At 54.8% G+C, this 25,495-nt stretch overlaps 8 protein-coding genes across 8 annotated transcripts; 6 read left to right on the plus strand and 2 right to left on the minus strand.

Annotated features, from left to right (window-relative positions):
- Positions 1-2,762: 2,762 nt before the first annotated feature.
- OPT7 (OPT family oligopeptide transporter) lies at positions 2,763-5,335 on the plus strand (the record flags this gene model as incomplete). The annotated part of the gene is made up of 5 exons (XM_083191995.1): positions 2,763-3,415; positions 3,478-3,893; positions 3,963-4,336; positions 4,402-4,845; positions 4,916-5,335. 5 exons carry the CDS (start codon positions 2,763-2,765, stop codon positions 5,333-5,335), a joined length of 2,307 nt encoding a protein of 768 aa, XP_083053209.1.
- Positions 5,336-6,678: 1,343 nt separating this feature from the next.
- Positions 6,679-8,387, plus strand: LAP2_2 (M28 family metallopeptidase; the record flags this gene model as incomplete). Its single annotated transcript, XM_083191996.1, has 3 exons — positions 6,679-7,544; positions 7,599-7,794; positions 7,872-8,387. 3 exons carry the CDS (start codon positions 6,679-6,681, stop codon positions 8,385-8,387), a joined length of 1,578 nt encoding a protein of 525 aa, XP_083053210.1.
- A 374-nt stretch (positions 8,388-8,761) lies between these two features.
- On the plus strand, positions 8,762-10,449 carry ACO1O0_002531 (uncharacterized protein; the record flags this gene model as incomplete). The annotated part of the gene is made up of 4 exons (XM_083191997.1): positions 8,762-8,769; positions 9,156-9,520; positions 9,585-10,264; positions 10,429-10,449. 4 exons carry the CDS (start codon positions 8,762-8,764, stop codon positions 10,447-10,449), a joined length of 1,074 nt encoding a protein of 357 aa, XP_083053211.1.
- Positions 10,450-15,115: 4,666 nt separating this feature from the next.
- Positions 15,116-18,715, plus strand: ACO1O0_002532 (DUF3638 and DUF3645 domain-containing protein; the record flags this gene model as incomplete). Its single annotated transcript, XM_083191998.1, has 3 exons — positions 15,116-16,875; positions 17,029-17,360; positions 17,409-18,715. The coding sequence occupies 3 exons, from the start codon at positions 15,116-15,118 to the stop codon at positions 18,713-18,715; spliced, it is 3,399 nt and encodes a 1,132-aa protein (XP_083053212.1).
- A 147-nt stretch (positions 18,716-18,862) lies between these two features.
- ACO1O0_002533 (uncharacterized protein) lies at positions 18,863-19,644 on the minus strand (the record flags this gene model as incomplete). The annotated part of the gene is made up of 2 exons (XM_083191999.1): positions 18,863-19,392; positions 19,458-19,644. The coding sequence occupies 2 exons, from the start codon at positions 19,642-19,644 to the stop codon at positions 18,863-18,865; spliced, it is 717 nt and encodes a 238-aa protein (XP_083053213.1).
- A 500-nt stretch (positions 19,645-20,144) lies between these two features.
- ACO1O0_002534 (uncharacterized protein) lies at positions 20,145-21,664 on the plus strand (the record flags this gene model as incomplete). The annotated part of the gene is made up of 3 exons (XM_083192000.1): positions 20,145-20,218; positions 20,285-21,381; positions 21,471-21,664. 3 exons carry the CDS (start codon positions 20,145-20,147, stop codon positions 21,662-21,664), a joined length of 1,365 nt encoding a protein of 454 aa, XP_083053214.1.
- Positions 21,665-22,052: 388 nt separating this feature from the next.
- Positions 22,053-22,584, plus strand: ACO1O0_002535 (uncharacterized protein; the record flags this gene model as incomplete). The annotated part of the gene is made up of 2 exons (XM_083192001.1): positions 22,053-22,149; positions 22,217-22,584. 2 exons carry the CDS (start codon positions 22,053-22,055, stop codon positions 22,582-22,584), a joined length of 465 nt encoding a protein of 154 aa, XP_083053215.1.
- A 270-nt stretch (positions 22,585-22,854) lies between these two features.
- ABZ1 (aminodeoxychorismate synthase pabA) lies at positions 22,855-25,374 on the minus strand (the record flags this gene model as incomplete). Its single annotated transcript, XM_083192002.1, has 1 exon — positions 22,855-25,374. One exon carries the CDS (start codon positions 25,372-25,374, stop codon positions 22,855-22,857), a length of 2,520 nt encoding a protein of 839 aa, XP_083053216.1.
- Between the last annotated feature and the right edge of the window lie 121 nt (positions 25,375-25,495).

Consider the following 25,495-nt stretch of genomic DNA (forward strand, 5'->3'; position numbering starts at 1 on the left):
AGGAAGAGCCTATTGACTCGGATATTATTGACCTAGATGCCTTCGAAAGCTCCCCAGTCTGTACGAGAAGGTCATCCCTTGAGAACCCAGGCAGCCCTGCGTTGGTCCCTATTAAAAGGGGTAGGTCCGAGAGCACTAATATGACCCAGCCTCGTACGCCTTCCCCTGCCTCTGCCTCTACCCCTGATACTAAACAGCTATCCGGCAAAGGGCCTGCCTTTCGTACCCGTCGGATTCACGAGAGACGGCCAATCCAGAAGAGGCCTTGCGTACGGGACGACTAGGTAATCTCAATCTCCTCGTTTTGGAAGTCTTGGACCTGGGCTTGGAAGGCAGGGGGCAGGGGGTCCCCGCGGAGGTCAGCATCAGCCAACGGCTCAAAGTTCCTTTGTAATAGTCGGTACTAGTTAGAATTAGCTGAAATTCGCACGAAATACTCATCTACCCGTACGTATTCTTGAGCCCCTCCGTGGGGGATAGGGGCTAGGCCAAGGATTGGCTGCTGACCGCTCTGTTGATGCTGTTGGATCCGATCTCGTAGGGCTAGGTAGGCGCGTAGGTGAGGTCGGGTAGGGTCACCTTCCTCTAGGGGGCCTAGGAGGTTACCCTGTTGGATCTCCCTCGTACACCAATCCCTTGTTTCATCTAGTAGAAAAGAATCAACATCAAGTTGATCTAGCGGGTCTAGCATCATCTGTAGGGCCTCGCGGTCATCTGCTTCTTCTTCGCTGCTCAGAGGGACGCCCCAATTTCGGACCTCCTGCGTACGGTAAAGATCCATTGGGATACCTGATACCACATGCTGACGGTTCTTTTGTGTACGAATTCGATGCCCGTTCCAAAGCTGAACAAAGTTTGCAAATTCATCTTGGATAATCAAGGCATAGATTGCGTACAAAGCAATCTGGTCAGCTAAGTTTCCTTCTATGAATAAAGCATATTCAGCTAATTCGTTGAAGAAGGCAATCCAGCGATCTGAGGCCCCTGACCGGAGCTGGCGCCACCAGCTCTCGATTCGTACGTTTCGAGTGCTAGGTCCATACATATGGCATGATTTGATATGATCGCCTTGTGCATAGCGATGTTGAACGCCGCTTTCGTCTTCGTACGTTATCACTGCTGGTCCGGCCTGGGCTAGCATCGCTTGGGCTGCTACCCAGAGGGGGGTCTCAACGCCGTGATCTGAGCGGGTAAAGAAGGGACGCATTCCAAGGCATTGTATCGTACGGAGATATTGCTTCAAGGTACTCAACGACGTAGTCGCTGACCTACCGCAATAGAACCAGATAATACAACGTGAGTATGCATCAATACATGCGTACACTTGGAACCCGAATCTCTTGAGTTTTTCGTACCCGTCAAGGCACCAAAGGAAATTCGGCCCAGGGACCCGGAAATCCGTACGATGTTTGAAGTTCCCCTCACGGCGTTGGCGGACCTCATCAGGGAAGGCAGACCGGTAGAAGTTATAGAGACGGTTCTGCGAGACTAAGACCTGACCCCTTTGCCGTACGTAATTGTAGAGGTATCCGCGGCCAAAGCCCCGAATAGCGGATGATTCTTGGAGGTCGGCTTCAAGGAATTCAATTGCGGCCCGCAGGGTAGCTTCTTGTTCCTCGCTCGTACGGAAACGCCGCTTCATGCCGTATTTATATCGAATTTGAAGTAAGGCATGTGGTGTGATGATGATATTATCTTGCTGCTGAAGATCTCGAAGGATAGATTGGTCGGAATAACCATATAAGAAGAAGTAATGCCGTACGCGATTAACTAGCTCATCTGTGACTTCTTGGCTAGTGATCTGCTGCTGCCGGGAGAAGCCCCAAGATTGAAGCTGCGAGTGAAGGGTCCGGTAGGTTATTGGCCGGCTACCTGATTCAATAAGAAGGGTATTAACCTGCTGGTGGATATCGTTGATTGAGTCCCCTCGTACGAAACGTTCAGCAATATCTTCATAGAAGGGACCAAGATTAGAACGTCTTGAAAGCCCCCATAAAGCTAGCTGGCGTCGTAGGGTTGTTTTGCTGACTGCGGCGCTGCCTCGTACAAGCAGGATATTATTAACCTCTACTAGTAAAAGGTTTACCGTACTAATGCGGGCCCATAGATCAAAGATCTGATCGCGGATAGCCTCAAGATCCCGTGCTGGAGGCATTTTGGTATATAGAAATCGTATATTGTAATAGACTGCAACTTGTATGTGGGTTGTGGTGTAGAGCGGGGTAGATGCAAATGAGCACTTTTTCAACGTTTGCCTAATGTGCGACCGTAGATGGTGCGAATGACGCTGGGCGTGGACGAATGCTCGTTGATGGCAGCCATCCCTTGGCAACGGCTTGATATGCGAGGGGTGATCGTCGGCGATGCGGGCATTGGAGTGATTGGACAACGTACTTCGTAAACACGGCACATGTGCTCGAGGAGTCGAGGATGCATGCTATGCACTATGCGGTCCCCCCTCCGCCAGCCGTGCCGTGATAACGTCGGTGAAGCCTATCCAAAAGGTATGGATGGTCTTGTCTCGTGACGAACAGACTACTCATGGTGAAGTGGTGACCACCTTGCCGATGGCATGAACATGGAGGACTATGCAGGGCACTGCTATGGCTCGTGGCACACATAAGTTGGAACCGAGTTTTCTTTTGAGCTTGACCATGTATATTCTGGGCATACCCTCAATCGACTCCTCTCATTCTCCATACTCGTACACGGGGGCTGGTGTTCTCAGCTAGGACGAGTCTATCATGCCCATCATGCCCATCATGTCGCCCTCCAAGTCTAATACTACCGAGTCGGCTGAGCCGCTCCAACCTGCTCCTCCCGAGTCTGACCTCCACAGCCCTCCGTTTGTCTTCACCACCAAAGATGCAAATGGTAACGAGGAGGCCATCTCCGAGGACGACCCTCGACTACGCGACATCCCCCTCTACGTCCGCCGCGTCGTCAGCCTCACCGATGATCCAACTCTGCCGACCCTGACATTCCGCTACTTTGTCCTCACCATCTTCTTCGTCGTCCCCGGAGCCTTCCTCAGCATGATGAGCCACTTCCGCACCACCTATGCCCCCTACTCGGTCTTCTTCGTCCAGATCGCCTCTAGCTACGCCGGCGTCTGGCTTGCTGATCTGCTGCCTTCCCGCACCGTCAGGGTCCCCTTCACCTCCTGGAGCTTCAGTCTCAACCCGGGCCCCTTCAGCGTCAAGGAGCACGTCCTCATCACCATCTCGGCCGCGTCCGGCGCGACGCACAACCTCGGGTACGCGCCCGTGTCCATGGCTGAGCTGTATTTCGACCAGAAGGTGCATCCGGCTGTGGCCATCTTCTTCATGTGGGGGATTGTGTGGACCGGGTACAGTTTTGCTGCCATTGCGAGGCAGTTCCTCATCTACGACCCGCAGTATCCGTGGTTCACAGCGTATGATTTCCGGACCCCAAAGAGACAGCTGTACTGGATGTGATGCTAATTTTGGATCAAAGCCTTTGCCATACAGCCCTCTTCGAAACTCAAAAGAAGCAACGTGAGAGCCCCACGACCCAGTCCCGCAAGCAGGCCAAGGTCTTCTTCCTCGTCCTCCTGGCCGTGACGCTCTGGCAGTTCCTGCCGGAATTCGCCTTCCCCATGCTGGGATCGCTGGCCTTCCTGTGCTGGGTTGCTCCAAACAACCCGGTCGCTAACTTTGTCGGGGCCGGATACGGGGGTATGGGCTTCCTCAACCTGTCGCTCAACTGGTCTAGCATCGCCAACGCCTACAACCTGTTCCTCACGCCGTGGTGGACGCAGGTCCTCATGTTTGCCGGCTACGTCTGCTCCTGCTGGATCATGATTCCTGCAGCAAAGTATGGGGGTCTCGGCAAGTGGGATCATCATCTGATGTCCAACCGCGTGTACCTTGGTGAGTGCTACCGTCGGGATATTAAACACTCTTCTTGGAGGCTTCCACACACGTATTGACTTTCCGCAGAGAACGGCACGCAATACCCCATAGAGGCAATGCTCACACCAGATATCTCGTTCAACGAGACCGCCTACGAAGAGTACGGACCGCCTTACGTCGGCACCCACGTGCTCATGTGCATGTTCTTCGACTACGCGTCATACGCCTCGGGCATCGCCTGGGTGGCCATATTTGGATATAAGCAGCTGCGCGGTGCCTTTTCCAAGCTGCGCGAGCGCGCCACGAACAAGAACGCGAGGATCAGCGAGCAGCACGGTGACCAGCTCAGCATCCTGCAGCGCTCCTACGAAGAGGCGCCCTTCTGGTGGTTCGCGGCCTTGTTCCTTGCGTCGTTCATCGCTCTCATCACAGTCGTGGCGACGGGCAGCCTCTACATCCCGGTGAGTATACGGATACTACATCTTTCCTCTGTCAACCCTCAACGAGTGTGTCTAACAGACTCAAGGTCTTCACCTATTTTGTCGCCCTGGCCACTGGCGCCATCATCGTCCTTCCCCTCGGCTGGCTCTACGCTCTGTCCAACTTCCAGCTCGCCATCGGCACGACCAACGAGCTGCTCTACGGGCTCATGGTCAACGCCGTCAGCGGGCACAAGAACCCCGTGGGCGCCTCCGTCTACAACAGCATCGCGGGCAACGCCTGGTACCGCGCCCAGAACAACCTTCAGGACATGAAGATTGGGCACTACATGCACGTGCCGCCCCGGGCCGTCTTCTTCGCGCAGGTGTTTGGGTCGTTCCTTGGCATCCCCGTCAACTACGGCGTTATCCGATGGGTGCTCAATACCAAGTTCGACTACCTGACCGGCCAGGTCGAGGATCCATCGCACCAGTGGACCGCCCAGAGCCTGGCTTGGAATCTGACAATGGGCGTCCAATATGTCCTTATTGTGAGTGGGCTGGCTGATTGTGGTGGCATCCGAGGAGGCCCCAGTAGTTCGCTGACTTTTTCATCTCCAGGGACCGCGGCGCTTGTTCCAGGTGGACATCTACCGAGTGGTACCGTACGGGTTCATCGTAGGAGCGCTGGCGCCGGTCTTGCTCTTCACGCTCGACCGCTTCTTCCCGCGGGCTAAGCCCCGGCTCTTCAACACGACCATCTTCTTCGCGGCGATATCGTTCTTCTACGGCAACATCAGCACGGGGTACACGAGTGCGTTCCTGGGCGGCTTCGTCGTCATGTTCTGGGCGTACCGTCACCGCAACGAGCTGTGGGCGCGCTGGAACTACATCCTGGCGGCGGCCTTCGACGCCGGGTTCAACTTCAACATGCTGCTGGTGTTCCTGTTCTTCAGCGCTGGCAAGACGGTGACGATGCCGAACTGGTGGGGGAATGCGGAGGGGAGCAGCGAGCGGTGCTTTGCGTTGGAGAAGGACTAGGCGTTACTCCGAATATAGTACTCCGAATATAGTACCCCGTATATCCGTACTCGTAGATGCTACTATGTACTACTGCTAGTACTATGTAGGCAGTACTTATGCGGAGGCGCGCCACAATATGCAGTGATTCGGGACTATTCACATCTGAGACAATCTCAGGTAATATAGTCAGTGTCCCGCTCTATCTGCACAAAGGATCCGTACGTGAAAGTCCTCGGGGGAGGGAATTCCAAATGGTGACAAGCCCCAATGCCCCTGAGACTTGCGTAGTGCGCCTGTCCATGGTAATACCTAGTAGTACACCAGATAGGGGATGAAACGGGAAAACAATATTAGAATCGGGGATGCCGGCTTGCCTTGGAATGGGTTCCATGGCGAGATGCCCCCGCTTGCTTGTGCGACATCTACATAGTATTATTGGGACTTTGGGAGAATGCTCTCGTCACCGCTCCACGAGGCCCCATGCAGCCCAGGGCAACCAGGTAGAAGGGCTCGAGCTTCCATCACGCTTTCTAGACGATGGCTGACGCCACATGGTTAACAACCTTCCGTTATTGCGCTAGAATCTTGTGGTGGCGGATGGGGGAGATGGCCGACCAACAAGCCGCTCTAACAATGCCAGACTGATTGAGGCATGAATTGGCGCACGCCATTGGACAAGCAGAGCAGCAAACACCGATACGATACAAACAGCCAACGCCACGAGTCGATTGATAAACCCATTATCATCGCATTGCGTGTGATGCCCCGTTTGCCCCCTTTGGCCCCGTCTTGGCCCCCTGCCCCGCACAGAAGTCCCCCAACACCAAGGCTCCCAGTCCTCAGCTGTGTCCCAAAGAGGCAGTTCCCCTTGCGCATCGATGTCTCTGGCACTCTCTGCTCCACCGACAGACCCTGAATGTGCCATGGCATTGGCGCACTAGACCCCGGGGAGCTGGGTGGTTTGTGAAGCTGGCCCTGCAAACACGCACAGGTAATTGCTGCACTAAAGACGCCCAACTAACCCCTTTCTGCCCGGAAGCCCACCGACTCCAAGGGTGAGGCACGCCGGTATCTGGGATGCATTTCCAATTCAGGATTAGATGTATGTTTGGGTTTGCCAACCTCTGGTGCGTATCCAAGCATCGAAGGATGCGGGAAGCTGGCTGATACCGGCAGTTAATAAAACAGAGATAACGGGGGTCGCCGACTGTGTATCACCACGGCTCGCCTCGTCCGTCACCTCTGCCAGCACATAGCACGAGTACAAAAATGGTCGGGTCCCAGACTAGGGGAGTCAAGCAGCTTCTGTTCTCCTCTTCTCCTCCCCTCCCCTCATCAATCCCCCTCATCAACCCTCCAAGATGAAGACTGCCGCTGCTCTCGTCGCCGCTCTGGCGCTGCCCGCCCTGGCCATTCCTGGTGGCAAGGACCATGGCAAGGACCATGGCAAGGACCACGGCAAGGACCACGGCAAGGGGCATGACAAGAACCATGGCTTCCCTCCGCGCTGCAAGGAGTTTGTCACGTCCAAGAAGCTCCAGAAGGCCATCAACATCGACAGCCTCCTTGCCGGGTCCCAGAGGCTCCAGGACATTGCTGATGCCAACGACGGCACCCGCGCCTTTGGCGGCACTGGCCACAACGCCACCGTCGACTTCCTCATCGACTCGCTCAGTGGCCTTGACTACTACGACATCACCAAGCAGGCCTTCACCGAGACCTACGCCACCGCTGATGGCTCCCTCACTGTTGACGGTGCCGAGGTCCCTGCCGGGCCCATGACCTACACCCCCAGCGGCGATGTCTCGGCCCCTCTCGTCGTCGTCAGCAACCTGGGCTGCGAGGCCTCGGACTACCCCGCTGAGCTCGCCGGCAACATTGCCCTCATCAGCCGTGGTGAGTGCACCTTTGGTGCTAAGTCCATCAGCGCCAAGGCTGCCGGTGCTGTTGGTGCCATCATCTACAACAACGAGGCCGGCTCGCTCTCCGGTACCCTGGGTGGTGCTGGCGAGGACTACGCTCCCGTTGTCGGCATCAGCAAGGAGGATGCCGAGCCCATCCTCGCTGCCCTGGAGGCGGGTGAGGTCACCGCTGACCTCAAGATTGATTCCACTGTTGAGGAGCGCGTCACCTTCAACGTCATCGCCGAGACTAAGGGTGGTGACCATGACAATGTCCTGGTCCTCGGTGGCCACACCGACTCGGTCGCGGATGGCCCTGGCATCAAGTAGGTTCCCCCAACCAGTCTTTCCTATGAGAATCAAGGGCTAACAATTGGCAGCGACGATGGTTCTGGCACCATTGGTGTCCTGCGCGTTGCCCAGGCTCTTGCCAAGTACAAGGTCAAGAACGCCGTCCGTTTCGGCTTCTGGAGTGCTGAGGAGTTCGGTCTGCTGGGATCTGCCGCCTATGTTGATTCCTTCCAGAACGACACGGTTGAGCTGTCCAAGATGCGCGCTTACCTCAACTTCGACATGGTGCGTTTGAGCCCTCCTCACGCCCCCCCCCCCCCCCCCCCCCCGTCTGTTGCGTCTGACTGATGATGAATGTGTAGATTGCCAGCCCCAACTTCATCTACGGCATCTATGACGGTGATGGCAGTGCCTTCAACATGTCTGGCCCTCCCGGATCTGACGCGATCGAGAAGGAGTTTGAGGACTTCTACACCCGCAACGGCGCCAAGTTCGTCCCCTCCGAGTTTGACGGCCGCTCCGACTACGAGGCTTTCATCCTGAACGGCATCCCCGCCGGCGGTCTCTTCACCGGCGCCGAGGGCATCATGACCGAGGAGGAGGCCGAGATGTTCGGCGGCCAGGCTGGCGTCGCCTACGACGTCAACTACCACGCTGCCGGCGACGACATCAACAACCTGAGCAACGAGGCTTTCCTGCTCAACACCAAGAGCATCGCCAACTCGGTCGCCAAGTACGCCATGAGCTTCGACTCCCTCGAGCCCGTCGACCTGGCCAAGCGCAGCGCCGCCGCCGCCCGTGCCCGCGTCACTCGCCGCTCCAAGGTCCACACCCACAAGCACAACAGCCCCTGCGGCGGTTCCCGCCTGGCCGTCTAAGATTGATCCAACACAGGGCGCGATCTGGACTGGCCTCTGCGTGGGGCGTGAGTTTGCGTGAGCGTTTTTGGGAGTTTTGGGCGAGTAGGTGGGTTAGGATGGGGGGAGTATGATGAAGAATCCGAATGATATGGATGTATTACTGTGTGATGCTATAGTCAATACGATATTTTCAAATGAACAAAGCCATCTTTCTTGTTGAATCATCCAGATGTTGGTAGAAGCCTTCGGTTCCTTCCCCCATCAAATTGTGACAGTGCCCAGGCCCAGGTCCTCCCTCCTTCAACGTGGAGGCTCACATTGTGTTCAAACTCACGTGCCGCTCGCTGCCCTCCATGCTTGCTCAAGGAAGGTACAAGGCACGTCCCTTCGCCATGATAAGGTACCTATGGAAGCTGCACAGAACAACACTCCAATGCTAACTTTTTTGCAGCTTTATCGAACTGATATCGAGCTGAACCAAGACTCCTCTTGGCATTAGGTCGACTCAGTTCGTGGATGTGACTCGAGATCCACTCGCACTTGACGGCACTGGTCTCACAGTGATGGCACTGACGGGACGGCCTCCCGCAGCTGTGTATGCCGTAGGCACCAGACAACTTGGGCTGGAAACTTATGGAATGTCTCCCAGTGAGGGCGCTAAACCATTCACCGGCTTATTGGCAAATTTTATATATTTTGCACATTTCTTCTTCGAAAGCTGCTGCTTAAGCTTCTTCCACACATCTGATCTTTCTCTCCCGCCCAACCCTCACCTCGGACCCGCAGGATTCTGCCTCTTCACTTTGCAAGGAAAAAAAGACATCAGACGAACCGCGACCCAAAAGACATTTTAGACACGCTAGACGCCATGGCATCCTTGGGATCCGTGGCTGCTTTGCAGAGCGTGTTCCAACATGTCTTCCTCCCACCTCAGCTTCCGCCTGGCGAAGACGAAACTTCATGCATACCAACCCTACTTCCCTTAATTCTCTCTTCATTGCAAGAATTCCAGGCCTTTCAGGACGCCAAAACTTTGGGACACGTAGGGAGGGCCATAATTGCCGTCGAGAACTTTCAGAAGTTGGAGAACAAGTCCGACGGCGTCTCTGAGATAACCCTTAATGATGTCTTTGCGTCGCTCGAACATAGAGGTACGTTACGATTGGAGATCCAAGACAGCCAGCTAACAGCGAACGGCAGATGGCCCGATTCCAGTTCACATCGAGGCCCAAAACTCCGGTGTTCTCGTTTACTTCACATCATCTGAAGTCATCTTTGAGGTATTCGAGCTCTCCCCATCCAATGAGGCTGTATACAGCATGTCCGGTCGTCTTCAAAGGTATTTCCCTGAAGACGTAGTAGCCGTCCCGCACGAAATATTCAACGGAAAAGACTTTCAAACCACCGTCGCCCGGACTCTTGCAACTATGAGCCGGGAATCCGTCGCTGAAATGCAACCCCGAACGCTCAAGGCTGGCGCCTACCAAGTCGAGGCTCGAGATACAGTCTATCCGTTCATCGTCAAGAATCTCTTTGTTGCCATCCTCCAATCTTCTGGTGGCTCTCAACGCCACGTACCCGGGTTTTGGAAGAACACTAGAGAGGAAGTCATGTGGAGCAACGGCAATAAACTACCGTGGCGTCGCTCGCCAGCCTGGCTCCTCCTGAGGGTAGTCTTGGAAAAGACACTTTCTCCGCCAGACGTGAACGATCAGACCCATGACTGCGCCCTCTACAAAAGATACATGGTTTTTCTCATGTGCAAGATTCTGGAGCGGGCTCTGGACCTCCAAATGAGCTCTGATACTCTCAGTGTCATGAACGCTAAACTTGCTCAGCGACTCGTCAAGCTCGACATCAAACAGCCAGAGAGCTGGATGTTCACTACGAGTAACGTAATTGAACGAGCCTCACAGACCCTTGAGCAACGCTGGGAGGAAGTCATTAGAGCCGACACCAGAACTCTGACCATGCCACTCTTCAACACTATTGGGATCAAGCAGGACCTCAGTATCAAGATTCCCGGCCTTGATAGATACCTTCGAAATATCCCAAATAGATCCTCGGCGAGCAGATCTGAGTTCACACCCCCAACTCCAGATATCTCGCACATTACTGGTACCACTCCACCCCCGGTTCCCAAAGTTTCTGCAACCTCAAATCCCTACCAATTATACAACTTGGCCACATTCGAAAATTGGGTCACCGTCCATTTGGAACTCTGGCTGAGGAGTCACAAGGCGCTTCCGGACACGTGTGCGAGCCTTCAAAATATTATCATAGCGTATCATTCCGCTGCATCTGAAGCTTACCAAGGACAACCGGAAGGCATGTCAGTCATGTTCTTGACTATTATTGAGCTTTGGATCGCATGTGACAAGTCAGCAGTCGAAAATTGCCCCCTGATTGCAGACTACAGCCCTGAAGTTCCGGTGGAGCCATTGAGATCGCTGTTACTCAAGTCGGCTACTCACATGAAGCGTCTTTTCGAAACCGAACGCTATCTTGAGGATCGCAAGCGACGAGCAAAATCTCGCAGGTCCATCCTTTTTCATTTCGGCAAAAGTGACGATTACGGTACACGATTCGTTTCTTCTTCCTCCTCTCATCAATTGCTCCTAAACCAAATCCAGGAACAGGCTGCTAGAGACAGAGAGGCAAAGTGCCAGGAACTGCGGGATTGCAAACAAAAATATGACAGTCTCATTTCCCAGGCCAACTCTATGAGCTGCCTATATCGACAGGAATTGGATAAATGGGGCGATGAGCTCACCGTGCATGATGGTCGGTGCCAGAAGTGCTTGCTTAGAAGCCAGGCCAAGTCTTTACGCATTCAGGCCCACGAATGGCCCCTGCCTAAAGATCCAGCCTTGGCTCAAGCAGTTGTGTTTGAGCTGCGAGTCCCTCCATACTTTGGAGTATGGAGAGATTGTACACTTTACCTTCTTCAGAAAATTCTAGGATTCACGCCGACGGGGTTAAAGCCTCAATACTCGTGCTATTTGACCGCCTACACCGGGTTAACAAGATACTTTTGCCGTCATTCATCCGACTCCATTATCGAACTCCTCTCCGAGACCAAGCCAGATTCAAAGACACACAGGCTAGACAGGACTGTGGATGTTGTGCAGGAAAGCGAGGTTTGCTTGGAGACTGGGCCTAGATGGATGTTGATGAACAATTTGGACGGCTCGTTCCTCGGAGTGCTCCAAGCCTCTGACCATGTATCTTCTGTATGCACTTTCAACCTGCCGAGCCTCTCACAGGCATTGAGGCGTTTCCTGAAACGAGCCTGGGGGCGACCCGACGGCGTTGATCCAAACTGCGTCATTGCCAGTCAACACAAATGCCCTCAGCATTTCTCCGTCGACGAGTTCAAATCACTGTGCTCTCTCACACTTGGTCAACACACACAATGGCCCAATCTTCTTGTTCAGTTGGCAATGCCAGCGATTGATATGAACAAGATTGAGACGCTCTTCTTCATTTGGCAACTTGCAGAGCAGTGTGGCCCAGCCACAAACACTTGGCGGAGAAGTACGCATCAAATACTTGAGCAGGATGGTTTCGTGGACGCTTGTCTTAGTAATCTTCAACATTGCTTGACAAGGGTGAAAGAGAGCTGGGAGTCACGTATCGCAGTTGCAATCTTGACTTTTCTTGGTGCCAGGCTCCTATCGTTGAGCTCCGACAAGCAATCCGCCTCTTGTCTGCGGTTTTTGTTGGAGTGTCGTGTTGTCAGTTGCCAATGGCAACGGAACCTTCGACACAAGGCATTCAGTTCACAAGACGATCATACCCGGCTTGACTTGTCGAAGCGAGCAGCCGAAGCCGCGCTTACTTGTCTTTTATCCTTCGATGTCGACAATCCACACCTTTCCCCTCTTCTGGGAGATACCAAGGCAGCAAGTGTTTACCTAGAATGCCTCATCACCTTGCAAGAGACCGATTTCAGCGACAGTCCCAAGGACATGGTTCGCCGCCTATTAAACCTTCGCGCTCGCCGTCTAATTAGGCGCTGCCATTACCCCGTTCAGAGCGCCATCACGAAAAACGAGAGTCTCTGTTTGGACATGGCTATTCAAGCAAATTGGAAAACTTTTAGTCGTCCAGCTGGAAGTAAGTGGCAGCCGATGAAGGTTTGCTGGCTGCATACGAAAGTCGAAACAGGCACAAATAGTGAGCTCCATCTCTCTGTCCATTTTAATATTGTGACTGGCGAGCTGCTTCTCAACGGTCTCCCACGAGGTCGCCTCCCGATAGAGTATGAGACGCATCCCACATATAAGTTGCTTTTCGGAAGCACAGCCTTCGAAGCCATGCCAAGCTCGGATCCAGAAATGCGTTTCACCGCCAGCAAATTGTTTCGTGACTATGAGGTCCAGTTTCTCATAGACAAAGGGTCAATGGACCTTGTTGTGCGGGCCAGAAAGAACGGACAGTGGTGGGAACTGCTACCAAGACGCTTATTCAATGAAGTTCTCCCGTCCACATTCACCCGCAACTATGTCTACTGGTATGATTCTAGCCAGTCGAGAATCACGTTGCGGTCAGACGATAGCCCGTGGGAAGGGGACGATTCCGGATGGGTTATGACGCATGATTACTCCCCATCTGGATGGACTGTACAATGTGGCATCGACGAATTTTTGGTCTTCCCCGGGACAAGCACAGCCGGCGCATTAGATACCATTTTCAGCCCATTAGAGAATCTGTTCGGCCTGGACATAATCTTCAACCAGAAAATGGAGTACCTTAGCGTCCACATGCCACGGCTCAATCTAGACTTCACAGTCACTCCCGGCTCCGACAGCATTCAGTCGCGTCAGTACAAGGACATGCGCATTGATAGCAACCAAGGGATCAAAACGCTCATTGGGCTGCAGAACAAACTTGTGCTCTGCAACTCCAACTCTGCTTCGCGTATGATCCTCATTCCACGCAATATTCCCAAAATATCGGCTCGAATCAGCACCGAGTCGTCTTCTCATCCTGAGATCCAGATCGGTTACTCCGCATCTGTAGTTGAGCCATACCATCTAAACAACCATCTCGGGCAGCTTGTTGGAAACGGGAGCCTCAAGTCACGGCTTTTTGCTGCCGAGCTTCACGCCATGACATCGGGCTGTGTTCCGGATCCTTTTACCGGGTATACGGGAACAGAGGAAGCACTCCACATACTGGACTCAGCGGCTATTCGATCCCTTGGGCTGTCTCATGAGACAGATGTGCAGACACTTCGACGTATATCATATCTATCCCCTAGGCGGACATTCTATCCCAGTCATCTCAAACAAATGCAAGATGTGGATTGGAACTCCAACATGTCCCCTCTTGTGCAGTCCGACATATTTGCCACAGCAGCCACAAATATTTACCAGGAAGCCAAGAAGTTCGAGGTTTTTTCGCAGACACCGCTTGCACATTCCACCTTTTCAGTCTCAAATACTGAGCTTGTGACCAGAAGCATCCATCGTTCTCTCCTAAGTCACGACAGGCAGAGTTCAGTGATCCCACAGTCACCCGGTGTCAAATACGTCCGAGTATCAAATCCGGAGCAGCACATCCCTCAGAGGACTGCACAAGCAATTAAATATGGGACAGCATTTCGCGTCGGAGGTGGTTTGTTGTCCCAGCCTGGGCTCGTCGTCTCGGCTGAGGGTCTCTATAGCCTCCTTACGACGCATACTGGGACCCACGGCGGCCGTAATTTGATGCCAACATTGGATTTTCAGTACTGTGCCCGTTCTCTCGATGCACCTTCATCTGTTCTTCCAGAGAAATTTTGTTCTAGCCACCACACCCTTGCTAAAAGGAAAACTACATGCAGCGAGACTCAGCTCATATCCTGGCTAACAACCTATGCCTTCGCCGAAGAAGCCGATCTGGCATGTCTTCAAGTTCTGCAGTCATTTTTGAGCCTCACGGCCATAAATCACGTGAAAATCCCGATGGATGCCACCTACGCTCTAGATGAGGGCTACCTGTACCAGGCCGAGAGTATCAGGGAAGCCATTCAGAGCGCCAAAGTGCCTTTTGAAATCAGCCCCGAAGCTGGGCTGCCAACAAGACAGCACGAATCTAAACGGTCTGCCCGTGGAAGGCGGCAATTAGAATATGCTAAAAAGGTCCAGGCAGAGGTCAATGATCTCGAAATTATCTTTAACAATCAATGGCCATGTCAAGAACCAGGTCTGCCTACGGGCAACTTTGTGCATATCAATCTTGCCGAGGCCGCACCTGCGGTAAATGGCTACTTTCGTACATGGTTTGCCAATCTTCAGTTCTTCAATTACTTGGGCAGAGTCTGTGACATCTTGAGGAATGCAAATACGGTTGAAGTCGACGTCACATTGAGGAGTCTGGCCCGAACAACATTCACAGCTCGAGGAGGTATGCGAAAGCTAGATATTCTCGATCTTTTCCGGAGACTTTCACCGCCCCCCCCTGGGGATAACAGCATAAAACCGTATCCCCCATTGCCCGTAGCCGCCGAACAGAATACGCCAAACTACCAGCATCTCAAGGCACTCAGTACATCCTTGAGAGCCAAGACGACTTCTCGTCAAGAGTCAATGTACATTGACCAACTGGACGAAAGCATCTCATTCCTCGGAAATTGCGCTCGGAAGCCTAGTGCTGGTGTTTCAATTAAAACCGTGGATCACGCGTCGGCCAGACACCTGCACATGACATACCAACAACACTGCAGTCATCTGCTTCAACAACTTCGTGGTATCCTCAGCATGGGTAATCGCCCCAAGACCCTGTCGCAGCAACCCGTGACATCATGGCAAATTGCCGCTCTTGCGCACCAGTGGCCCAGACTCTCCAAGAGAAGCTTCTTGACTTTGATGAACCGTGGTCACTGGCCATCCGTACCGGCGGAGTGGAAAACCAAAGTCATTGCTCTAGCCCTCAGCATTTCCGACGTGCAAGCGGCGGAACGTCTATTAAACGCAACTGGGCAGGATCAGATCAAGGAGCGTAGCAGCCTCTCGCCAAGATCCTGGGATCCAAGAATTTATCCTGACTCTTTATTGCTGGAAGTCGAGGGCAACATTCGAATTCGACAGGTGCAAGAGGACATTGCTGCTACCATGCGAGAACCGCCAGAGGCTCAGAATGCCGTCATGCAGCTCAATATGGGGGAAGGAAAATCATCTGTTATTGTCCCAATCGTGGCTGCGGCTCTGGCAGATGGCTCACGCCTCGTCAGGGTGATCGTAGCAAAACCTCAATCACGTCAGATGCTGCACATTCTAGTCTCCAAGCTAGGTGGATTGATGAACAGGCAGATCTACCAGATGCCCATGTCCCGATCTGTACGACTCCATCAGCAACAAGTGCAGGCTCTCACCGAGCACTACAAACAATGCATGCGGGATGGTGGAGTTATGCTCGTCCAGCCCGAGCACCTCCTTTCCTTTCAACTGATGACCATTGAGATGGCCATTCGACAAGAGAAAGTCCTTGCCCAGAGCCTCTGGGCCATGGGCGAGCTTCTGGACTCTAATTCCAGGGATATTGTGGATGAGAGCGACGAGAATTTTTCCACCAAGTTCGAGCTTATCTATACTATGGGTGACCAGCGTTCAATCGAGCATGGCCCTGAACGATGGTTCATCATCCAGCAAGTTCTCGGGGTTGTGTCTAGATTTGCGCGGCAGACGAAGGTAAAACTTCCGAAGGGTATTGAGATGGACGAGCAGAATCGCTCTTCATTCCCGGTTATACGCTTCCTTAATGCAGACGCGACCCACGAGGTTCTTAGCCAGGCTGCGGCGTATATCTGCGAAACTGGCTTTCGTGGCTTCCCTATTCCTAGACAAGGGCAGGCTATGAGAATGCGGCTCCTCCGCTATATGCTTGACTCGATGCCGGAGACCGACATCCAGGATTCTGTGGAGTCAAGCAAGTTTTGGGACGAATTCAAGGATAGCCTTCTCCTCCTCCGTGGATTGTTTGCGGGTGGGATTCTCGAGTTTGTCTTCTCTTACAAACGATGGCGTGTCAACTACGGCCTTGACTTTGTGCGTCAGCCTAGTACACGACTCGCGGTCCCATACCGCGCAAAGGATAGCCCCAGTCCTAGGTCCGAGTTCAGTCATCCTGATGTTGTGATATCCCTCACGTGTCTGTCATACTACTATGGCGGGTTGAGCAACGAGGATCAGACCGTGTCTTTGGAGCATCTCCTAAGATCCGATCAAGCTGATGGTGAGTTCCAGGACTGGGTCAGCACCAGCGATGGTCTACAGTCGACATTCCGTTATCACAACAGCATCAATCTTAGGGACAAGGAGCAGTGCGCCAAGAGCGTGTTTCCCTGCTTCCGGTATGCCAAAGGGGCTGTCGACTACTTCCTATCCCACTTCGTTTTCCCCAAAGAGATGAAAGAGTTTTCACACAAGCTTTCCTCTTCGGGGTGGGACCTTGGCCGCGTAAAGGACCACCCACTGACTGGTTTCAGCGGAACAAACGACTCCCAGCATGTTCTTCCAGTGTCAGTCACGCAACTTCAGCTATCCGATCAAAAACACACAAATGCGTTGGTGTTGGGCTACCTCCTGCAACCTGAGAATTCGGTGGTTTCCCTTGCTGGGGAGGGACTAAATGGTATCTGCAAGAGTCGAGATCTTCTGAAATTGGTTACCAGGATGGTACCGGAAGTGCGGGTTGTTCTGGACGTTGGTGCTTTGATTCTTGACATGACCAACGAAGAGTTCGCACAGCAGTGGCTGACTGCTACGCAGGGGCGCGAAGACGTGCAGGCCGTGGTATTTTGCAGCAGCAACGACAACGTCTGTGTTCTTGACCGTCGAGGCCGGATTGAACTTCTGACCACATCACCATTTGCGGGACAGATGGACCAGTGCGTGGCCTTCCTTGACGAAGCGCACACCAGAGGCATTGATCTTCGTCTACCTTCTGACTACAGAGCTGCCGTGACTCTAGGTGCGAATCTAACCAAGGACCGACTCATCCAGGGTATGTAAATCATTATCTTATAGAACATGGTGAATTAACAGCAGACAGCTTGTATGCGGATGCGGAAACTAGGGATTGGCCAGTCGGTCGCCTTCAGTGTACCCGAAGAGATCGAGACAAAAATACGTGAGATGACGGGAAATCTTCAGGAACGACCTATTTCTGTCCCGGATGTCCTGACATGGGCCATTAGAGGTACATGGGTTGACCTTCGCCGCTCCATGCCCTTGTGGTTCACACAAGGCCAGACATTTGCCAGACAGAAGGTTCTCTGGAACCGTGCAAGGGTATCAAACGGAAAGGCCCTAATTAAGGGCAGCCTTGCGCCAAAGTTCCTTGAGGAAGAGTCACAGAATCTCGAGGCCCGCTATCGTTACCGATCACGGGAGCAAAATCAGCACACATTGGATTTCGCATCCGGAAGCGATGGGGATGTTGCCATCCTGGGGAAAATTGCACAAAGGTGCAACCTGTACGAGGGGCTCGAAACCTCGTCCAGTGGCCTCCAAGAAGAGCAAGAGCGCGAACTGGCGCCCGAGATAGAGCAGGAGAGGCAGCTGGAGCGCCCAGCTGCTGCCGAGCCTGCGGCACACCGTCTTCATCCTGACGTTGAGTATTTTGTCAACACTGGCAGAATCGAGGACCTAGAAGAAAGTGACGCATTCATGCTAGCCTTTGACATCTTCAAAGCAACTACAGCTTCCCAGCACATGGATATAGACAGCTTCCCACGGGCTCTGATTGCCACCAGGGAATTCGAGCAAACAGTCAAAAGACCCAGAATGACTGGCAGCTGCATGGACAGCTACCTACGACCTGTACAGTGGGTGTTGATGGGGAGGGGAGAGGACAGTGGCACCAGCACAATGGTTATCATTAGCCCGTATGAGGCTAATAAGCTGATGCAGAAGATCCAGGCATCCAAGTTTGTATCTCTTCACCTGTTCGCTCCGCGGATCAACCAAGGATTCAGGCCACTGGACCACTTAGCTCTCTACTCGATACCGGCAAATATTAAGCATCCCATCCCCCTCCACCTGAGGATCGAGTTGATACTCTTCGCTGGACAGCCGTATTTTTGCTCTTTCCAGCAATACGTCGAGGTCTGCAAATATCTTTGCCTCGCCCACAAGGCCGAATCGGGGGACGGGAGTGTCGGCGCAGACGGGTTCATCGACCCTTCCAGTCATGGTCCAGCTCGAGACCCAAACAGCATCGTCACAGAAAGCCCAGTCAAGTTTCTCAAGGCATTGATGACGAGTGTTCGAAGGGCTGGTGAGGGGATTGGGAAAACGCATCTTGGGCGGCTTCTAGACGGTGCGCTGCCAGGTGAAGACGACTTTGAGGAGGAGTGAATTTTGTTCAGGCTAGAGTCATATCTGTTGGAGTTGAGAGTCATTCTGTAGAGTACGGATCTAGGAATTGGGACGAAAAGATCTGGCGCGCAAAAGACAGTCGTTGTGTAGAGTAACATCGATGCTACTTGGTCTCAGTGTATCAAATCACAGCTTCGCCTTTCCATCCCCCGTATAGGTATGTGCCGTCTGCTCGACCTTTCTGTTTTTGGCCTCCCTCGAGGCATGGAACTTGACATGGCCATACTCCTTGTAACCCTTGTGTCCTAGGGAAAGAATTACGTACCGGTTGGCAAAATGGCGCGTGTGATGGTAGGCATCGTGCTTCTCAATACTCTCCCAGCCCACATACACAATGTAGCAGTTATGATGTCCATCGACAGATTCGACAACCTTGCCACCAGTCACACCGAGACAACCGTCGACATAGCGCACAATGTGCGTCCACAGCGGCCAGGCGCCAATGTGCCAGGCCTCGTCGGTCTCGATGTATACGGCGGTCCCGTTGAAGGGAGCTCCCTTGGCCAGGGCCTGGCTGTTGGGGGTGAACTCCTCGATGAATGCGTGGCGGGTGAAGGGCACGTCGCCGGGGACTACAAGCTTGCTGAAGATGGACTGCAGACGAGCGTGCTCGGGGGTCTTCTGAAAGTCCTGGTGCTGGGAGAGGTGGTCCCTTACTGCGAAGCTTGTGTCAGTGTATGATGGCCAAGATGGAGGGGGTTTGTTTTGGGCGACGACTCACCAACATGGAGCTGTACCTTGGACCAGTTCTCAGGGCTTCGTCCCCAGTACAGGCGACGAAAGCCCTGATAGCCCTCGAGGAGATCAAGGGCGGCTTCCCATTGTCGGCCGGCGTCCGACTTGGGGTCTTCGATGGGGGTTTCCTTGCTGATGGTCAGGTAGTTGATTTGCGTGGTGGGAATCGACATGTCGACGGTGGTTCTTCTAGCAGTGACGTCGAATATTCTCTACCTTCTAACATGAGCAGAGTGGGGATTCTACGATATGCCGGACCCAACATTTAGCAGAGCCCAATAAATACATAGCAAACATGATAGTCTATCCAAAGCCTCGGCATGCGACATGCAGAGTGTGGGGTAAGAGCGTGCAGACGTCAGACCCTGGGAGATGCTCATGTTCCTCATACGGAAGCGATGACAGATGGTTGGACCCCACGAAATGCTTACCACGTTGGGTCTTGTGCCTCGGGGGCGGAAACAAGGGGGGGGGGGCAACAGTGCGGGGAGAAAGCTATCGTTCAATGTGATGGGTATGCTCGGAGCTTCGGATCTTCGGAACTTCGGATCAGCTCTGGATATGATGCGCTCGTGGCTGGTATTGCCTATGTAAGTATATACACCAGGCGACTGCCTCGTCCTTCTCGCTGGAGTCGCTTGTCCAAGTCGTCTGACCGTCAAATCTGCCCGCCATGGCTCCTCCCGTTACCGACTTTGCTGTCAAGGAGAGGTACAGCTACCTAGAAGGGTTTGGAAACTACCACAGGTTTGTTGTACTCAGTCGCATGTCGCCATGAGTCCATGACCAGATACTTACACAACCACGGTATAGTTCAGAAGCCCTTCCTGGAGCCATCCCAGCCGTCAACAACACCCCCATCAAGCCAGCATATGGCCTACGCACAGAGCGCCTCAGCGGCACGTCCTTCATAGCGCCGCGCGACCTCAGCCTGCAGACCTTTATGTACCGCGTATCGTCGTCGCTGGAGCACCAGCTCTTTGAGCCGCTCGAGGAGATCACGCCCAGCAAGGCGCCCACGTTCCTGTCGCCCAACTCGCACATGTGGCCGCGTCTCCCCGTCGACAAGAACGCCGACTGGGTCTCGGCCCAGCGGCTGCTGGCAGGCAACGGTGACCCGGGAGCCAAGACGGGCCTGGGCATCTGGGCCTGGAGCGTCTCCCGGGACATGGAGCCCCGGACGGCCTTCTCATCCATTGACGGCGATCTGCTCATCATCCCCCAGGCCGGCGCTCTCGACATCCAGACCGAGCTAGGGAAGCTCCTAGTGAGGCAGAACGAGATCGCCGTCATCCCCCGCGGTGTGCGATACAGGGTCACGCTCCCTGCTGGGCCAGCCCGTGGCTTCTGCTGCGAGCTGTACCAGGGTCACTTCCGGCTCCCTGATCTCGGTCCTGTGGGCAGCACGGGTCTGGCCAACGTCCGCGACTTCCAGATCCCCGTGGCCTTCTTCGAGGGGCAGCTCAAGGACGGCGTCGCAGTCGCCAACGATGCCGGCATCGCACACACCATCGTGACGAGGCAGAACGGGCGTCTGTGGCACTGCAAGCAGCCTCACACGCCCTTCGACGTGGTCGCCTGGCACGGCACCAACTACCCGTACAAGTACGACCTGGCGCGCTTCTGCGTCATGGGCAACCTGCTCTTCGACGAGCACGACCCCTGCCTGTACACGGTGCTCACGGCGCCGGCCAGCGGCGAGCCGGGCAACGCCGTCGTCGACTTTGTCGTCATCCCGCCCCGGTGGATGGTCGCCGAGGGTACCTTCCGCCTGCCGTACTTCCACAGGAACACCATGTGCGAGTTCTTTGGGCCCATCATCAGCAGCCAGGACGAGCAGTATCCGTTCAACGGGGGCGCTAGCTTTAGGCCGTTTGGTGCGGGTCTGCACGGTAGCAACGTGACGCACGGTGAGACTTTTCTTTGACCAAAGCTCCTATACGTACGGAGTACACACCAATCGATTTCAGTACTGACCCACGGTGAACCCCGTTGTTAGGCCCTAGCGAGGAAGAGTTCCAGGCCACGCGAAACGCACCCGATGACCCGGAAAAGGTCGACGTCGGCGGCATCACTGTGTTTCTCCTCGAGACGGAGAAGCCCTTGTTCCTCAGCGACTGGGCGGCGGATCTGTCTCTCAAGGCGTCTGCCAGGGCGGCTGGCAAGGCAAAGGCCCAGGAGTCCAAATTGTAAGATGAGATATTCGTGAGGGTTTGTGGGAGCGAGAGGAGCGGATATGTAATTCAGCCATGATAACCAAGGTAGGCATAATTGACGGTGATGAGAGCAGTCGCGTTTGATGTGACCACTTCGCCAGTCAGCGCCAAGAAGACCATTGGCTCGCCTTGTCGTCTTAGTTCTGACTCCCAATTGAATCTGCGTATTAAATAGGTGGATGCAGGTCAGCAACGGCGACCGGTAAGCCGAGTCGGCGGATCCATGCTGACATGATGAGGTGATGAGCCTCATGAGGGTGTCGAGACAATGTCTTTACTCCCCCGCTCCTCCCCTCATGGTCCGTCTCCCATCCTCCCTCTGGTGCTCAATCCGTCATACACAAACCTCATCACGACGATTCACAATGGCCGCCCTACAGAAGCCAGTACCTGTTATCCTCTGCGGGAAGGGCGAGTTGATCGGCCGTCCCGTCATTGCCGGCCTCCAGCCTGAGTACGAAGGTGCGTCGTCTCCAACTCACGCTTGTATCCTCCAGGTCAACCAACCCTGCTCACGTATTCTCCGCAGTCGTCCAGTTCATCATGGGCACCGACGCCACCATCGCCGAGATCCCCACCATCCTCCGAGGCCAGACACCCTCCAGCCCCTCCAGCACCCTCGGCTCCGGCGACTACTCACGGCGGCCCGTGGCTGTCATCCTGGGCGGTGGCTACACCGACGTGTTCGATCAAGTCCACGAGGGCGTCGAGGCCGCCTTCTCGCCCGAGGGCCGATCCAGCGGCGTCGCGTGGCTGCGCTTCGACCCGGACAAGCCCATGCCTCCCCTGGGACCCGAGTACGCTGCCCAGGCGCTGCATAGGCTGAGGGACAAGCTGGAGGCGCTTGTGGCGGAGGGCAAGCTGGGGAATGGCGAGACGGCTGTGTACCAGTACTGATGGCGAGGGGCCATATTTGGGAGATGAAGAGAAATCTATTCGTCAATTCTTGAAATGCTGTGTGCGCGTGTGTTGAATGTGTACAAGCCGGCAGCTGAATGCCATCTCCGATGTCTATAGAGTTCTATACCTGTTGAAATGCCCCGTCATGAGCTGTCCCCTGTTCGTTGAGTTGATCGTCCCGATACGCCTGTTGAATGCATCGCCGCCATGAGGGTAAAAATAGTTGTGCTCAAATGACCTGTCCCAACGCCTGTTCATGCATGTCCGCTACTTCTCCGTTGACCTGAGCAGCGAGCTCAGCACGCTCGATTGCTTGGCCTCCATCTCGTGGAACTCGCCCTCGTCCGTCGACTGGATCGTCACGGCGCCTCCGGCTCCAACGCGCCACGTCTCGAACTCTGCAGCGTCGCCATTGACGCCGTTACGCTCCTCCTTCGTATCCTCTCCCCCTTGGTGATGACCTCCACGCATCGCGGTCCGGATCACGACGGAAAAGTCGCCCGCACCGCCAACGTCCATGTACCCCAGCACACCCGAGTATAATCCCCTAGGTCGCCTCTCAATGTCCCGGAGGATCTCGCAGGAGCGCTTCTTGGGCGCCCCCGTCATCGACCCTGGCGGCAGCGACGCCTTCAGCACGTGAAGCCCCCTCGGCTCGCCGGGTCCCGGGGCCGGCAGCTGTCCCTCGATGACCGAGACCAGCTGGTAGACCGTCTCGTACTCCTCCACGACCATGAGCTTGGACGTCCACGTCCTGTGCGCGCCGATGACGCCGCTGAGGTCGTGCCGGATGAGGTCTACGATCATGAGGTTCTCGGCGCGCTCCTTGGAGCTGCCCAGGATCTCGTGGGCGCGCTCGCGCGACATGTCAGGGCCCTTCTTGACGGTGCCCTTGATGGGGCGGAACTGGCACCGCCCGTCGCGCGTCCACCGGAGGAACCGCTCTGGGCTGCTGCCGACGACCACGACGCCCGACAGGCGGACGAATGCGCCGAACGGGGCAGGGTTATTCTGGCGGAGTCGCTTGTAGAGGGCCCACTCGTCCAGTGTGCTCTTCCCCCGGCTGCAGGGGATGGAGATTTCCGTCTCGTCCGTCAGGCATAGCTCGTACGAGTCGCCATTGGCGAGAAATTCCTGGCAGCGCAGAACTTTGCCCCTGTACTCTGCTTCTTTGGGGCGGGCGACTCGGGCAGTGGCAAGAGCCTTGTCAAGCTCGGCACGCTCCAGGTCTTCTGGCGATGGAGTCGTGAGCTGTTCAGCCTTCTCCCGCTGTGGTTGAGATGTTTTCGTTTGCCTCGATAGGTCATCCACGGTTCGCCCAGCACTCGACATCCATTCCTCGTCCCCTGGGAGCAGAGACTGGATGTATACTTGGGACTCTTGGTGATCGACAATGATACTCCGGTGAATAAAGGCAAAGTTGAGGTCGGGAACGCCGCCGGTTGCGCATGATGGATGGAGGTCCACGTCAATGGTCTCGAGTCCCGCCTCGTATGAAATGTAGCCCATGAAACCGCCCCAGAACGGGCTATCCTCCGGCACATGGGGAGCGGTATTCCCGTCCGTTCCAGCCGCGGTGAGATCCGCACTGGAAGCCGATGTACGGGATGGTGCCTGTGGGTCGTGGAGATCCAGGGCCTCTTGCAGAATAGGCCAGGCATCCTCGACAGAGTTGAGCTGCATTGTGGATACACGGCCGCTTCCAAGGCCGTAACGGAGAGTCTTATCGGCGACTCTATACGTGACCTTTATCGTTTTCCCAGGGACGACTAACCCAATAATACTGTACCGCCCTGAGGCGTGGCCCTGGGAGTCAAGCACGACCATGTCACCGGGGCTCTGGTCAAGAGCCTCAATGAGACGAGTGGGAGTGATATTAGAAGCCGGATGCCTTGTCCAGCGCAAAGTGACATCCTGGTCTCCAGCGATAGAACGGAGTTCCCCAGCTAGGTCCGATACGCCACGGCCATTCTCCTTAGCATTCTTGACTGCGTGGTCACCGCCGTCAGAGACATCCAGAGCCGACGGCGTCGGCAGCGAAGCCAGTCCAGGAGCCTCGAGGTATTCCCTCATGCCAGCCCTTCGCCCTCGCGAATACGGCCATCTCTGTGCGTGCGCCCACCAGTGTTCGAGTAGTGTCTCCCCCTCCTTTGATGTGCAGATGGATTCGGGGTGAAACTGCACCCCCCAGAACGGCTTCGTCTCGTGGCGCACGCCCATCAGGATGGGCCCATTGGTCTCGTCGTGAGTATCCCATGCCAGCGGGCGGAGGTTGGGGCAGGTTTCGGAGGGATCCCAGAAGACACCAGAGCCACAGCCAGACTCGCTGATGGTCGCCTGAAGAGAGTGATACTGCACCGCTCCAAACTCGCCGATGCCGGTGAAAATGTCAGTCCCCCTGTGAGTCACGAGGTTGACAGTGCCATGGCGTGCTCGCACGAGCTTCTTCACCTCTGCGCCTTCCGAGTAGCACAGTGACTGGAATCCCAGGCATATCCCCAGCACTGGCAGGATATGGCCCTCGTCGAGCTTCCAGAGCTTGTCGATAAAGCCGACATCGCTGGGGTTCGCGGGGTGGCCTGGCCCAGGTCCAACCACGACGGCGTCAAACTGGTCGATGACGGCGGCGAAATTGCGCTCGACATGCTGATCGTTGATATGAACAACAGTCACCTCTGCTTCGAGACACCTCTCCAAGAGGCCGACAATGTTGTTGGTGAATGAGTCGAAGGCGTCAATGAAGAGGATGCGGTGGCGCTGGGCCAGGTCAATGGCGAGAGAGCCCATGGCTCTGTATCTGAGAGCAAGGGATGGAGTGACGTGAAATATAATACCGCAAGGGTCCTCGATGAGATGAGGGAGATCCGCACGTCAATATGCGGGATGAGGTGGGAACAAGGGTCTGAAT

Source organism: Amphichorda felina (assembly GCF_050947745.1).
Source record: "Amphichorda felina strain 45539 chromosome Unknown scaffold_2, whole genome shotgun sequence".
Classification (NCBI taxonomy): domain Eukaryota; kingdom Fungi; phylum Ascomycota; class Sordariomycetes; order Hypocreales; family Bionectriaceae; genus Amphichorda; species Amphichorda felina.